Below are 16,313 nucleotides of genomic sequence, written 5' to 3' on the forward strand. Positions count from 1 at the left end.
ACTATGAGGCTGGACATGCTCCCGCCCAGCTTAGTGCTCAGTTTAAAGGAGTCAAGTCCGAACAAAAGTGGCTTCATTTCAAAATTGCGTATCTGAAAATCGTGTCCAAGAACTGATTTAAAAACAATTTTGACTGAATAACATTTCCTTAATATATTCCTCATTGCAAGACATGCACATCATATAATAATTTATCCAAACTCAGTTTATATCGTAACAAAGTTTTTGGGGATTCAATTTTCCAATGTTAGTTTAATATCATGTATATGTATGATGATGTGGTACCACATAGCTTTTTATATATATATATTAAGGTGCTCGATTGATAGTATAAATAATTTGATGACATAATTTAATTGATTAGTAATACTAATGATACAATACATCTACCTCTATACGAATAGAAGGATTTGGTAAAATGAAATTTTTGTGAATATTAATATTGTTTAATATACCTATAGTAAAAATAATATGTATCTTTATATGTATTAAAAATTAGTATAATATCATGTATATATAATATAATATAATAGATATTATCAATACGATATAATACAATATATAATATATGATATAAAAAATTAAGTTTTTTTATATACGATTCAATTTTTATGAAAATTTTGACCAACTATAATTATGTCAAAAATGGCCTAATAAGAAAACATTAATTTTTTTTGAAAACAATGTACCAGTAAGATACTAAATGTAAATTTTATTTCATATAATATCTTTATTATTCCATGGCCAAAAATGTACCAGTAAGATCTATGCACAGGGTCTTAATCTTTTGCTGAGCAAATACATGTACCAGCTCGCAAGTAACATTTCCCTAACCCTAGAGAATAGCGATCGTCAGCACGAGTATAAAGTTGATTCATTTCCTTCTCATCATTGTCAGATTCAGACTTCTTTGGCGGGCAATAACAACGATGCGTTTGCAAGTCACATTTCCCCGACCCTGTAGGATAACAAGCATTTTTGCACACGTCGTCTTGATTACAAAATTGATTCTTTTCCTTCTTATCGTTGCGGTTGTAGGTGCCGGCAGCTTCAACTCCAAGTCCCCCAAACCAGTGATTCACCTGCCAGTACACAAAATTTAAAATATACAGATGTCAAGTTTTTGTTTTATATTTATAAGTATGATAGTTAAATTATATATCGAAAACTTAATTTTATGTTTTATATATTAAATATTATATCGTATTATATTATATATTTTTTAATAAATAAAATAATAAAAAATATAATTGATGTATCATTATTTTAAAAAATATTATAAATATTTTTAAAAATTTAAAATTTTTTACACATATCACGTATATCGTATTAATTGTGATACATTTCATATAATATATATTATTTTTTATTTATATTATATTGTATCATAGATATATATCGTGTATTATAAAATACTGATAATTATGATTTTTAGCATAATATTTTTACATATACATCTGCTTATTTTCAAAATCAATAAAATTATATGTACTCACTTTAAATACATAAATATATACACAATTATATATATCATCATATAATCTAATAATTTTTTAATTACAGATAAAATATTACTTAATTATGTAATAATATATATAAATATATACATATTTATGTATTAAAAATAAGTATATATAATATTTTTCTTCGAAAATATATTATTTGAATATTTTCCACGGGTACTTACAAGAAGCGTAGTAGCCAGGATGATCAACCAAGCTGCAGTGAAAGAATTATGAGTGTTGGGACTCATTATCTTCAACTTTGAAGTATAATAACTGGTAGTTGTTAGTAGTAGGAAGTAAGTTGGATACGTGAGATGTGCAATTTAGGTAGGTTTTTATAGGGAAAAACATAATGAATTTAGGGTGCGTTTGGTTGGCGAAAAGATAAATTACCTTGGTAATCTATCTTTTATTCCCTTGTTTGGTTTGTCAGTAATAAAAGATTACAGTAATCTTTTATTACCAATGCTGACATAGCAGGTAATATAGGTGGTAATCTGATTATCACCTTCACCTTAAGTATTTAAAGATTACTGGGTAATTTGAGTTTATTATAGAAAAATTATTATTTATTAATTTTTTGAGATAAAAATAAATTTTTTTTTAATTAATATGACAAATAATATAAAAAATATTTAAAAATAATTATATTCAAGGGCATTTAAATAAAATAATTTACTAGTAATCTTTTATTACTTTTAACCAAACACAATAATTATTTATACCTATCAAATTTTATCAAACATAGTAATCATTTATACCCAGTAATCTTCTAAGTAATCTATCTTCAAGGTAATCTTTCTATTTTAGTAATAAAACATTACCCAAATCAAACACCCCCTTAAGGTAAGTGCTCAGTTTGCAATTAATATGTTGCTCAATATACATTTTACTTGCCTTCTATAGTTTATAAACCATTCAATGAATGATTACCATTACCATTACTTCATTGCCTTTTATAGATTATAAACCATTTACTTGTCTTTTATTGATTGCCATTACTTCATTTCCTTAATGGAGTTATGATGCATATTTAAATTTTTTAAAGGTCAAAAGACTTATTCCCACCCAAGGTATAGTGAATACCCAAATTCTCACCCACCAATTTTCAAAAACTCAAACACCCACTCATGGTTTGGAAAACTAACACTTATCTTTCAAAATTAAGTTAAGATTAAAGGTAAAATTGTCATTTAACAATAATATTTAATATTTATATCATTTTATCCTATTAATTTGAAAAACTAACAATTTCGTCTAAAATTAAGTTTTAAAAAATAACATTTTTCCTCCTATATAGGGTTTCTAATTTCGTTGACGAATTTTCGATTAACAATGGTCGATCTCTCTCCCTCCTAGTGTCACCTCTTCCTCTGATGTTCAATATTGGACCGACGACATCTGGATTTGACGAAATCTAGACGAAGAGTTGAAACTCTTCATCATCCAAAAGAAGTCGGCGTAATGAATTTAAGGCAAGTGGTTTGTTTGCAATTAATATGTTGCTCAATGTACATTTTACTTGCCTTTTATAGATTATAAACCATTCAATGAATAAACATTACCATTATTTCACTTCCTTAATATGAATTATGATGCATATTTAAATTTTTTAAAAACCCATTTGAGATAAAAGGGAATTTTTTATAATTTCAAAAAATAAGAAAAACATAATGAATTTAATAAAAGCCCATAAGTGTACATGAAATAAGTCTTACAAATAATTTCAAGTTCCACTCTAACTAACCCTTGCATGAAAATATAATATTTTAATAGTGTATTAATGCACATACAATTAGGGTGAAAGGGAGCCAACCCTCTCATGGCTTCACTTATTTTAAGGTAAACTTGATTTGATTAAAATCAAACTAAATTCAAAATTGATGTTGGTAGGGTTAAAACGCTTGTAAACTTAGGGCTCAACTCTAGTAAAATATAAATAAAATTTTAGAACCTTTAAATCTTACATTTACAATATATACTTTTAATTCATGTAGTTAAATAATTTAATTTATTGTTATGAAATTAATAATATATAAATTGTGGGGTTTGAATATAATATTTTAAAATTGAAGGAGTTAAAATTAAGAGCAATATTATGTATACAATTAGATATAAAGATAATGAATAATCATGTAATTTATTCTTCATTTAAAATCGTTTAGTCACATGATATCATATTATCTCAAAACCTAATTATGTACTTATTTGTGCATATAATTTTATTGTTATCAAGTTATGCAATTATAATTATAAATTAATAATAAGATAACAACTTTAAAAAAATAATTTAATTTATTAATTTTATAATTTGAAAATATGAAAAATTTTAATATATTATTAACATGATGAATATTTTAGAAAATACACTTTAATATAAGTAATGTTAATATAACTGAATACAATACTAATTTATATCCAATAAGAATAAAATAATGTATAGTTTGATGTAACAATATGTGATTAGGTAATCTAATTATTTATTATTTATTTTATTTTAAAATCATTTAATCGTATGTTATCATATTATATTATATATATAAGTTAGTAAAATTTATTTGTACATATAATATTACTCTAAAAGATCATCCAAACCGAAAGCACCATAATTGTTTAATTTTTTTGATTTTTCATATTGACCATAAAGCTATTGTTGAAGATTTGGTTGGATTTGGCTTAAATCACACCAACTAAAATGTGATATTGTATGATTGTAGCTACCTTGGTGTGATTCAAACCGAAATCGCATTTGGTCTTATTCTAATCACATGACACCTCTTTTAATTCAATTTTGCCAGTACTGCAATCCAGCAAAGATCAATTTCCTTTTTAATTTTGAAAAGTTGAAATGACTTTCATACCCTTTTACTTTTTTTTAATTATGCAGTTGCTTTTTGGATGAGAATTTGTAGTTTAAGAATTGAAAGGGTGAAAAATGAGATTTCCCTCTTTTCTCTTTCCCTCAGTATCGTCCTTTAACGCTTCAAAGCTGCGATCTGACTTCTACCTCTGGCGCGTTTTCACGACTTCAAACCTTGCTGGTTTTCTCGGTAATCATTCTTTTGGATGGGTTCTGGTGATTGACACCCTTCTTCAGACTTCTTCCATTTTTCTGGGTGATATGCTCATTTTGTCTAGTTTTTTTCAATAGACTATTTCCCTTGGCTTTGGGCTAATGCAACTAGTGCTCCATTTGAATCGCCTCAAATTCTAACCAGGGGTAATTAGAGCTCAGCTCAAATATAGAATTATCAATTCGAGATCAAAATTGATTTTAACTTATTTAATATCATCAAAGAAAAAAATCAATAAAAAATAATAATAATCATTTCAAAAAAAAAAATGATAAAGTAAGTTTTGATGTGATCTCACTAATAACAATCAAAACTCAAATTAGGTCAAATCGGATAACCATTAAGGACAATGAACTTTTATACGTAATCTCAGAATTACAATAAACCAAACTAAAACGCAGGGATTGAGTATAGAGAAAGTCCGAAAGAAAAAGTTTTCAACATAAAAAATTGAATCTCCTTAAAAGCCTATTTCCTCCTCGATTATATTGTCGTGTTTCTGAAATTCCGGATTTTGAAAGCTGGAAGAGAATTAATTTATGGAAAGAACAGAAAAATTGTCTTGGTCAGTCAAGTGTCATAAATCGAACTTGAGATGGGTGCCACGTGGTAGTCATATGGCATGTCTTATTCATACACCGCATTGCCCATGACGGGGCGGAGAAGGGTGCGAAAGAAGCTGAAAAAAGTCGGTTCAATTTTTCCAACATCACCAATTTTAATCATTGTAGTTACACTTATGTTAAGACCACAAATAATAAATTTGTATATAAATAATAATATTTATTATTTATTTAGATATTATTTTTTATTAATTTAAAATTTATTTCATCATTATGTGTAAATTAATTTATTATTGAAATTAATATAAATTATGAATAAAAAGTATATGTAATAAAATTTTTTTAAATAAAATGTTATCTAGTTTTAATAAATAGTATAATTAATGTGTAATTAATATTGTTTTTATCTTTTTAAGTTATCAGACTCAGAATTTATCTTATTTAATATGATTTATTTAATTCTGAAAATGATAACTTTATTTAGATAAAATTTTTTGTTATAAAAAATAATAATAATAACATAAGTGGGAAAGTATATTATTTAAAATTTAAAGATGAAAAAAATATTATTGTGGAAAATAGTTGTTCCGTCTTAATTTGTTAAAACACCTATTTACTTAATTAACAATTGTCAGCCCATTTTAATCTTTCAATCATTAACCACAAAATTAGGATTACTTATTAAAATAATTCAAAAATGAAAATTAAGAAAGTCAAAATGACTTTTATACCCTTTTATATCATTAATTTTTTCCGACAAGAGAGTAGGTTTTCATGGATACTAAGAGGGTAAAATGTAATTTACTCTTCAAATTATTTAAAATTAAATAAATTTTAATTACATAAATAAATTGATGTATTATGGAATTATTTAATTTTTAATTTGATTTAAATTTAATAGCTAATTGCAGTTCCTCATTGATGAAAAGGGAAATTGACCAAGTACATCACAATAAAACGAAATGACCCTACAAACTCTTCTGCGTGTGCGCCACGTGTTAGATTCAACTCATCGTATGAAGACGATTCGCTATTTTGATGTAGCATTGACTCAGTCCTATCGTAAGCTCCAATTGCGCTACAGCGACGACGCGTATTGCCAACTCTCCCCCATTTTTAACATGAAGCAACAAACCCACTTTGTTTTTCTTCAAGCCAAAACCAAAAACCCAATTCTCTTTTTTTCTTTGGTTTTAATTTATTTTTTTAGTTTGATTTTTGTTGTGCCTGATTGCGTCTTCTTCTACCCACAACAAAACCAAAACTGAAACCAGCATTAAACAGAATTGATCTCTCTCTTTTTTTTCCCTTTTAACTCCTTCTTTTTTAGCTTTCTCTCTGTTATGGCATTTCCTCTTCTCTTATCTTCTTCTTCAGGTACTCCTAATTATCTGTATGTATGTATATGTATTCTTTGATTAGCAATTTGGCTATGAATTTTTCTAACACGTGCTTAAAATAAAAGGATCTGGGTATTTCGTTTTGATTTTGTTTGATTTTGTTGACGTGCAGGTTGAGCTTGATAATTCGTGAACTTGAATGATCTGACGAATGTATACAAATACAGTCAGCTCTTAAGACCGAAACAAAGACTGTCTTTGATTTTACTGTTAATTTTATTTTTCTTTAATTTTCATCTTAGAGTGCGGTGATCAAATTGAATTAAAATTGCAAGCAAAAACATGGGTTATCTTAACGCAGTCTTGTCGTCTTCAAGCCAGGCTCAAGTTCATTCTGTTGATGCGCCAGTTAGCGGAGGCGGCCTTAGGTTTATTTCTGATCCTTGATTAGATCTACAAAATGACTTGATTGGCTATAATTCGTTGGTTACTTGCTATATTTGTTATCAAAATCATGTATATGTTAATAATGTGCTGCATATTATGTGATTTGCCTTTGCATGTTAAAGGCCTGTTATGGTGTGTCAAATTTTGTGCATTTATTGCGAATTATGAATGTCGGTGTCTTGCTTATTAATAATTATCTGCTTATATTGTATCGTTACAGATTCCTGTTTTTAATTCCCGGGTGATATGTCATTTTGTTAGAATATAATTTACGTTTTAGCAGAACCATGGATAAATCTCGGTTTTAAGGTTTTTATAGCTTATTTATGAAAAAAGGGGAAATAGCATGAGGGGAAATTCATTGTCAGTAGTGTCGGGATTTCATTTGTTGACTTGTTTTGGGAATTTTGTTGGTTGCAAATTATTGCTACTTGAAGCTCCTTGAATTTTGAAAGGTTTGACATATAGTCTCTTGATAGTATGTTCCTTTGTTGATTGTACTGGCGTTTGTCATTGTTACATCATTATGCTGTTTCTTTTTGCAATTTGTCAACATTCAACATGAGAGAAACCTCATGTTCAAATCACATTTTGTCATATCGGGTATTTAGCAGTCACCCTTTGTTCCTTGCTTTCTTGGGTTTTGCATAATTCCATTTTGTCGTGGAATACTAATCTGTCAAACTCTAATCAAGAACATAATATTAGTTTTTAGCTTGTTTGTGATGTTGACTTTATATATCCGACAAGCATTTATTGTACCTTTTCAATTGTGTTGAACATTCTAGCAAAGAAATCCATGGTATCAGTGTATAATTGGAAATGTGGCTTTGAAATCTAGATGTAGTTTTTAGATGGAAATGCCACATGTAAACACATAACACAGATCTTTGCACGTGATTCTCAAGAGAGTGATAGTTTTTTGCCTAGAAGTTAACTACACGGTTTTCACTAAAAGTATAATAAATTGTCATTTTGTTTGTGACTGCAAAATTACTTTATTAAACTCCAACTGTTTCTTAGTGATGGTTGGCTCTTTCAGATTGTTGGACTTCCATAAGTGAAAATAATATTGTTATGTAAAATTTATTGCATCCCATGAAACCTTCTTTTCATTTTGAAGGTCAAGATTCTTTTTGAGACTGTATACCATAATCACATTAGCTGTATGTTTTTGTTAATAGTTTTTCATGATGTTATTCTTCTTATCTATGGTTGTGTTTTCTTTCAATTATTCAAATACAATTCAGTCAAAAACTACCAGGCTTGAGCTTGGCTTAAGAAGAAAATTAGAGAATTCTTCAGTTGGTTTATCTTGAAACTGCTATGAAATATGCAAAGGAATTCAAAATATTGGGCATTTCTTTTAAATGTTATCTGAGAGTTATAGGCACAATATGTGCCTGACCCTTAGTGTGGCATGTTTTTTATGACTACAGTCAAAATGGAAAGTTCAGCTATGGATATGCAAGCTCTCCAGGGAAAAGATCATCAATGGAAGACTTTTATGAAACAAGAATTGATGGTGTTGAAGGAGAGATAGTTGGTCTCTTCGGAGTTTTTGATGGTACTCACTCTCTCTCCCTTCTTTTTAACTTGTAGTAGTAACTAATGCCTTGAGATTACTTTTTCTAGTATTTTGACCTTACAATTGAGACTTACGAAACAAATTTTACATAAGTGTAAACTGCACAAAAGTTTGTTGACTTATTGAATATATTACTGTCAGTAATCAGATGGAGAAAAATCTCCTCTATTTTTGGCATGGGATGAAGATTAAACTGATCTTTGAGTTTCGTACTGCATATTTATAGAAGTGTTTTCTATTTCTTTTGTAATATGGATAAGGTCAGTTATCTTTTTCCATCTAGATGTTTAATTAATATTGAGAGGTTTGGCTGAAGGGATTTTGTGCAGATTCTTGTATCGGGTATTTACCACAATCTAGTTACAGTACTTGAAGCCATCCTCAAGGTCTGTTTTTGGCTTGGATGGGGGATTCAATATCGGTTGTCTCATGCCTTACCACATCCTTGTAAAAGTGGATTGCCATGTGATAGTGGCTATTTGTATATATTTCTGACATTATTACTCCCTAATGTTTATCAATAATCTGGCTTTGAAAAATTGTAATTCTCCAAATGGTTGTTTCAGGTCATGGGGGTGCACGAGCTGCTGAGTATGTGAAGCAAAACCTTTTCAGTAATCTGATCCAGCACCCAAAGTTTATCTCTGATACTAAATCAGCTATATGTTAGTAACTTCATACTCTTCATGTATTTATATGACATTACGACTTGGCTATTCATCAAACTGATTTCTTGTTTTTCTAAAATTGCCCCATTCCTGCAGCTGATGCATACAGTCACACAGACTCAGAATTTCTGAAATCAGAAAATACTCATAATAGGGATGCTGGATCAACTGCTTCCACAGCCATCCTTGTTGGTGATCGTTTACTCGTCGCAAATGTCGGGGATTCCAGAGCTGTTATATGCAGAGGTGGAAATGGTATGACACTGAAACTTTGATTTGTTCTGATCCTTTTTTGATTTTCTGAAGAATCTTAATCTTTCTGATTCATCCTGTCACTATCATGAGCTTGGGCTACAACTTGAGTTCCTTCCAGATTTATTTTAAGTGCTGTTTTGATGGCCTGTCTTCCTCATTTTGTAATGCTATGAAATAAGTTGATGTCCTATGTGCTAGTCTGTTTATAATGTTTTTTTTCCTTATAGACATCATTTGTATCTATGCATGTAGAATATGTATGCATGCAAGTGCATACATGCCTACATATACACACAGCAACTTGTCTACATATGTAGATCAATTGTCATGTGATGAATAAGTTCAGTCAATAATAATTCCAGTTGTTATATGGAAAAAAAGAATCTTCTTTCCAGATTATCTTTCTTAAACCTATAAAACTTATGTGGACGCACCTCTCCCTCTAGAAATCTATAGTGTCACATGCAAGCTGTGTGCTTCAGCTTCCCCTGGGCTTGTTATATATGCATATGTATACATACATACATACATGCATATATATATATATTTATGTTTTTTGGGTCTCTGTGCATTGATTTGGATGCTTTATGGATGTTTATCTGATCATAACAACAATAAAGTAAACAAAAAGTCAAGACTTTGTGCTGTTTCATAATTTTGGTGAAGAACTTTTTTGATAGCCATTTTGCTACCGTGTTCAATTACTACATAATGTTCTTCCGTGAAAATTGTGATTTTCTGCAGCTGTTGCTGTATCTCGAGATCACAAGCCAGACCAATCTGATGAACGTCAACGGATTGAGGATGCAGGTGGATTTGTGATGTGGGCTGGTAAGTACATTTAACTAGGAATCATATTTTGTTCTGATCTCACTTCCCTCTCCACCCTCTAAGTACATAAACTTTTGTTATTGATGACGGAAATTGTATACAGGAACTTGGAGAGTGGGAGGTGTTCTTGCAGTTTCTCGTGCATTTGGTGATAGGCTTTTGAAGCAGTATGTTGTTGCCGATCCTGAAATTCAGGTCTGATTCCCAATTAGCCGCTTCATAAACAAGACAGAAATGATCAAGTTTTTGACCATCTATTTAATAAGCATTTAAATTATTACTTCTTGAATGTATAAAACTGTCATTGTTACTTTTAACATCCATGGATTTTATATATTAAGTTCTTCAAGGATGGGGAAAGTGGTTGAAGACTCTGTTGTTAACTTAGACAGAATCCTGAAATTCAGGAACTTAATTTGAGCAACTGGAGTAACTCTGCTTTCTAGATTCTATATGGGAAGAATAATCTTACAGTCTGACCCAAAATATACATGCATACATACATACATATATCCTCTTATGTTTTGTTTGCACTAGCTTCTGACGTCTCTGAAAATTGCAGGAGGAGAAGGTTGACAGTTCTCTTGAGTTTCTTATCCTTGCTAGTGATGGATTGTGGGATGTTGTCACAAACGAGGTATGCAATACTTTTTTTTTTTGCTTTTTTAATAAATCTCATTTTCTTTCTTTGATGAGCCTTAATCTGGTAAAGATTGTTTCCTCAACTAGTTTGATTCAAATGGATATGCCTTGTCTTCGAACCTGTTTTTTGGATTTTATACTCTTACCGTGAAACGGCAGTACACAATTCATTTCACTTTCAAGACAATTTGAATGATTCGTATATTTCTTGATTCTAACTTTGATCTTCTGCACTATGATTTTCTCAGGAAGCTGTTGCAATGATTAAACCAATCCAGGATCCGGAGGAGGCAGCAAAGAGGCTGATGCTGGAGGCATATCAGAGAGGCAGCGCAGACAATATCACTTGTGTTGTTGTTCGCTTCCTTGCTAATCAGGGTGGTTCATCTCGTGGCAGCTCTGCATAAACGTCCTTTCCAGCTATTGCTGGATTTTGTTTCTCTACCTGGTTGCAATATGAACTTGCCAGTCTACAATTGGTCACAGAAAAACTAGAGTCTTTCGTCCAGTGTAAGTTTTAACGATAGAAACGCAAACAAACGGACTTACCAGGCTTGTGATGTGTATTTTGCATTATCAGTCTCTCTAAATTAGATGTGCCTCAGTTTAGCATCTGTTTCTGGTTCTTGAATGTAGCTAGAAATGTGCATGTATGAATGTGTAAAAAGTCTTAAGAGTGAAATTTGAATTTCCCATGTTGTAAATGTAGTTGAAGCTTCTTATATGCAATTAGTCTTTCTTCTTCGAGTTTTAATTGAGTGTATAAAATTTGGGCATCACCATTGATGTGATGTTTGAGATCTCTCTCTGTGCAATGGGCTTTCTGTTTGAAATGTGAAAGCAAAGCTAATCCCATTGTTTACTTTATTTTTACATCTTGTTTCATTTTTTGGGGCATTAGAGCTGGATTCCATCTGGGTGGGTCATTAAAGCTGCATTCTCTCTGGGTTGAGTTCGAAAAGGGTAGCATGAGGTTAATTCTTATAGAAGAGTCAATTTATCATTGATAAGCTGAGACTTGAATTTGGATACACGGCTCAATTTGTGATCTTCTTTCTTTTTTATTTATATACTTCTATAAAATAATATTTAATCATATATATATATATATATATATATATATATATATATAAAATGAATATGTATAATATTATTTTTATATGTATCTATTTTAAGTATAAAAATAAGGATATATTTTATATATATCATCAAATAATTGAATAATTTTGAATTAAAAGATAAAATAACATTTAATCATATAATAACACACACAAGTGTATTTATTTGTGTATTTAAAATAGATATGTATAATATTGTTCTTTTATTTTTGACCCTTTTTAAGATCATCAAAAAAGGTATTTATGTGATTCGAGTCGATTCAAGTTCATCTTGTAGTTCAAATGGAACTAGTTTCAAACCTAATCTAAGCTTGAATCAAAGATTGGATTTGGTTTTATAAATGAATCAAATTTGAATTAATTCGAATGTTTGTATCAATTCGGATTGAGTATAAAATTAAGTTACATTTGAGTTGAGTTTAAGTCTCGTTTTTATGAATCGGATTGAACTCAAGATAAAAAAAAACTAATTTCACCCATTTTTAACTTACCCTTATTGGAACTTACTATTATTTGAATTTGATTCAATCTGAATGTAATTACATCATCAATCCCCTTTTCATATCGAATGCAAAACTCTCTTTAAAACTCATCATCTAATCTGATATCTAATGAATTGACTTGTTAAATATTTTAAAATCTGAATCGAATCGATCAATTCAATTGAGATTTAATGCTCAATCCAATCCGGTTAACTATTAGATGGCTTTAAATCGATTCTTATATTAAGATCGATGGTTTAAAATCCAAACCAAACTAATCTAGATTTGTATCCATATTTTAAAATCCAAACCACATTGCTTTAGTAGACAGAGACCCCAATCACCAATTTGGTCTAACTAATCATCAAGCTTAAAAGTTCAAAAGCTATTAAACAATTCTTAAAGGCCAAACGCCTTTTCCTACCCAAGGTATGTGCATTTCCAAGTTTCCCCCCGTTAACTTTAAAAATCCCATTTACCCACCTGTGCACAATTAAAACTAACGGTTTCAAAGATAAAATCGTCATTTTGTTTGTATTGTAAAAAATAAACTTAAATTCAATTTAATTTCCCCTCCTAAACTCTAAAAACTAATAATTTTTCCTAACTCAAGTTTTAAAAAATAACATTTTTCTCCCCTAAAGTTTTCAATTTTTCAGATTCGATTTTTCGACGTCGTTTCTTTCTCTTTGGTGACCTCCAGACGATGTCTCTTCCTTTCCGATGCGGTCTCCTTCAAGTGACTCTCCTGGAAGCAATCATCGATAAAGACGACTTGTCTTTGTCGATGATCACTCCCAGAAGAGCACTCGGAAGAAGACCGTGCTGGAGAGAAAGAGTCTTCGCCTGGAGGTCATCGGAGAAGAAGAAACGACATCGAAAAATTGAATCTGAAAACTAAAAACCTTAGGAGGGAAAATATTATTTTTTAAAACTTGGGTTGGGGTGAAATTATTAATTTTTAGGGTTTAGAGGAAAAAAATGATATAACTAACAGACTCAGTTAATTTTAACAGCCTATGGATGGGTAAATAAGATTTTCAAAATTAACGGGAGAAAACTTGAAAGATACGTATATTTTGGGTGGGACATAGTCCTTTGGCCATTCTTAAACAACAAACTCAATAGACAATAAAATTTCCACCTAACCGATGGTCCACAATCCATCGATCCATCAAACATCTAACCCTACTTTCATACACTTTAAAATAAAAAATAAATTTATCGGCATGACAGAACAACGTTGAATCTGTACATACTACTACTACTACTACTACTGCGATCAACATCTTCCACAACTTCCATGTCTATCCGCTTCGCGAACCTTCCTTTCATTCTCGGCCTCATCTCTGCATACGCCTCTCTCGAAGCGTACCGTATCGTCTTCTCGAACTTTTGATTCCTTCTCCTCTCTGTAACTCAACACATACACCTCCCTGTCCGCTGATGGAAGCTACACTGTCTGATTTGTTGACTCTGTCGTCACATTGCCATCTGGCACCACTCTAGCGTTCAGTGACAACGACGATACCCGCATCGCTAACCACACAATCACCCTCAGTTCTCAATTTATTAGTACGTGAAATTAAAAAATAATAATAATAAAAACTTACACCATGACTAAGACACTGAGTATTGAATCCGTAACCGAAAGATTTAGACCTGGATAAATCTGGGTCAGGATAGTGGGCATGGATGTTTTTGCTTTGTACGGAGACCACTGTTTTGAAAATTAAATATTCAACTGATTAAATAGGAAATCGGCTCCAAATTCAATCCAGTTAAAATTAAAAAACAATTTATTTATTGATCTGATAAAATCTAATTAAAATTAATAAATCAGATAAATTTATTAAAATTGATAAAATCAAATTTAATCAAAATTTAAGATATTCAAAAAAAATTAATTATTTTTAAATAATTTAATTATTTAAATTATATTAAATGAATTTTGAAAGATACAGAAGAAAAATATAAATTCAAAAATTAAATAAAAACATATCTCATATGTTTTGTATGGACAATAATTCGTAAAATTATATATTTTTTTATATCATGTGATGATGATATTTTTAATCTAATTATTTTATTGAAATTAGATGAAAAATTTATCATTACTTAAAAATGATATGTTTTAATTACTATAAATCGGAGTATCCTGATCAATTTTGTTTCTTACAAATTTTTCTAAAAATTTGTTCATTGTAATTTGATTATAGGTTGAACCGATTGAACTATGAATCAATGAGATAATTAATTCGATCAGTGGTCTGGTTTTAAAAACATTGATGGGACAACTCATCAGTGCCTGAACTGTTCTGTTCTTGGGCCCCCAGTTTCGGATCCCCAGGCCCATAATTTAGATCCAAATACAGATCCATATCCTCTACCACCTTCGGGTTTGACAACAGCCACAAGACTCCTTCAGCCTCCTTCCTGCTCGCATCGCCTCTCTCCACGTTATCGAAGAAACGTTCGTCGTTGAAGAAGTTGACGACGCCGTTATGTTTGATGACAGAGTCGAAGAAGGGAGTAACCGGTACACCCTCGTGGAGACGAGCTAGGGGTTAGCCGAGTGGATGTCGCGGTCGCAGGTGACACAGAGGGCGGCGGCGTCAGCCTTGCATGTCACATGCATTGGCTCTTGCTTGCAGACTTCGCACACCTAGACTCGCGTCTGACGGGACGCGAGGTTGTTGGCGTTGTGGATTTTGGTGTCGCAGTTAACGCATAAAAAAGCGGTGTTCACCCGGCAAAACAGAGTGGCAGCGGCGGATTTGCAAGAATCACAGAGCTTAGACGCCATTTTACCTCAACTTAGTGAAGATGACAACGACCGGAAATAATATAAAGGCCAAAAGACCTAGGGGCGTTTTGTTCCAAGATTTAAAGGGTATTTTGGTAATCTATTTTTTATTATCTTGTTTTGTTTGTCAATAATTAAAAAAAATTACAGTAATACTATTATCAATATTGGCATAATAGATAATATTGGTAGTAATTTGATTACTATATTCATTTTAGATAAAATTAACAGGATAATCTTGATTTTATTATAATTATATTATAATTTATTAATTTTTTGAGACAAAAATAAATCTATTTTTAATTAATATAACAAATAATATAAAAAAATATTTAAAAATAATTATATTCAAAAGCATTTAAATAAAATAATTTACTAGTATTTTTTATTACTTTTTATTAAACACAATAATTATTTATACCTACCAAATTTTATCAAATATAATAATCATTTATACCTAATAATCTTTTAAGTAATCTATTTTCAAAGTAATATTTATATTTTGATAATAAAATATTATACAAACCAAATGTTCTTTTATTCATTTCTTAAACTTAAATTTCAAAAGCTTATATGCTTACCATTTTGATTAAAGGAAAGTTATTATTTAAAAAAAAATTAAAAAACTAAAATTTTATGTTATTTTTTTTCTTTTTAATTATAAAATTAATAATTATTTTCTATTTAAAGTTAAGGTTATCGTCTCTATTTTGACCGATGGCAAACCTTTTCACCAACTTTCTTCCGTCCATCTTCAAACGTTAACAGCCATTTTCGTTAGACATAGGTGATTTATGATATTAATAACTAGGATTCCATTAGATAATACAAAGTTTATTTACAGCCAATTCAAGAGGCTGGTTGCTTTATTCATGGTGGTAAAGTTATTCATCTTACAGAAAGAAATCTCTCACGGCAGGAGAAGGAGATTGTTTACATTAATGTTTTGAGCCCTGTTTTATGCAACAGCAATAGTATTCATTTTGGCATACAC

At 30.3% G+C, this 16,313-nt stretch overlaps 1 protein-coding gene and 1 pseudogene across 1 annotated transcript; one reads left to right on the forward strand and one right to left on the reverse strand.

Annotated features, from left to right (window-relative positions):
• The first annotated feature begins 6,282 nt into the window (after positions 1-6,282).
• On the forward strand, positions 6,283-11,667 carry LOC123200636 (probable protein phosphatase 2C 59). The gene is made up of 9 exons (XM_044615933.1): positions 6,283-6,519; positions 6,655-6,910; positions 8,369-8,496; positions 9,084-9,182; positions 9,282-9,440; positions 10,185-10,271; positions 10,375-10,466; positions 10,834-10,908; positions 11,162-11,667. Exons 2-9 carry the CDS (start codon positions 6,825-6,827, stop codon positions 11,318-11,320), a joined length of 885 nt encoding a protein of 294 aa, XP_044471868.1. The 5' UTR covers positions 6,283-6,519; positions 6,655-6,824; the 3' UTR covers positions 11,321-11,667.
• Positions 11,668-13,587: 1,920 nt separating this feature from the next.
• On the reverse strand, positions 13,588-15,319 carry LOC123201144 (annotated as a pseudogene).
• Between the last annotated feature and the right edge of the window lie 994 nt (positions 15,320-16,313).

This window comes from Mangifera indica, chromosome 17, assembly GCF_011075055.1.
Source record: "Mangifera indica cultivar Alphonso chromosome 17, CATAS_Mindica_2.1, whole genome shotgun sequence".
In the NCBI taxonomy this organism is placed as follows: Eukaryota; Viridiplantae; Streptophyta; class Magnoliopsida; order Sapindales; family Anacardiaceae; genus Mangifera; species Mangifera indica.

Excerpts from the sequence above, each read along its gene's own strand:
- LOC123200636 (XM_044615933.1), top strand. The coding sequence starts at position 6,825 with ATGGGTTATCTTAACGCAGTCTTGTCGTCTTCAAGCCAGGCTCAAGTT. Across the intron at positions 9,183-9,281 it reads TGATACTAAATCAGCTATAT|CTGATGCATACAGTCACACA; the intron begins GTTAGTAACTTC and ends CCATTCCTGCAG. Across the intron at positions 10,909-11,161 it reads GGGATGTTGTCACAAACGAG|GAAGCTGTTGCAATGATTAA; the intron begins GTATGCAATACT and ends TGATTTTCTCAG.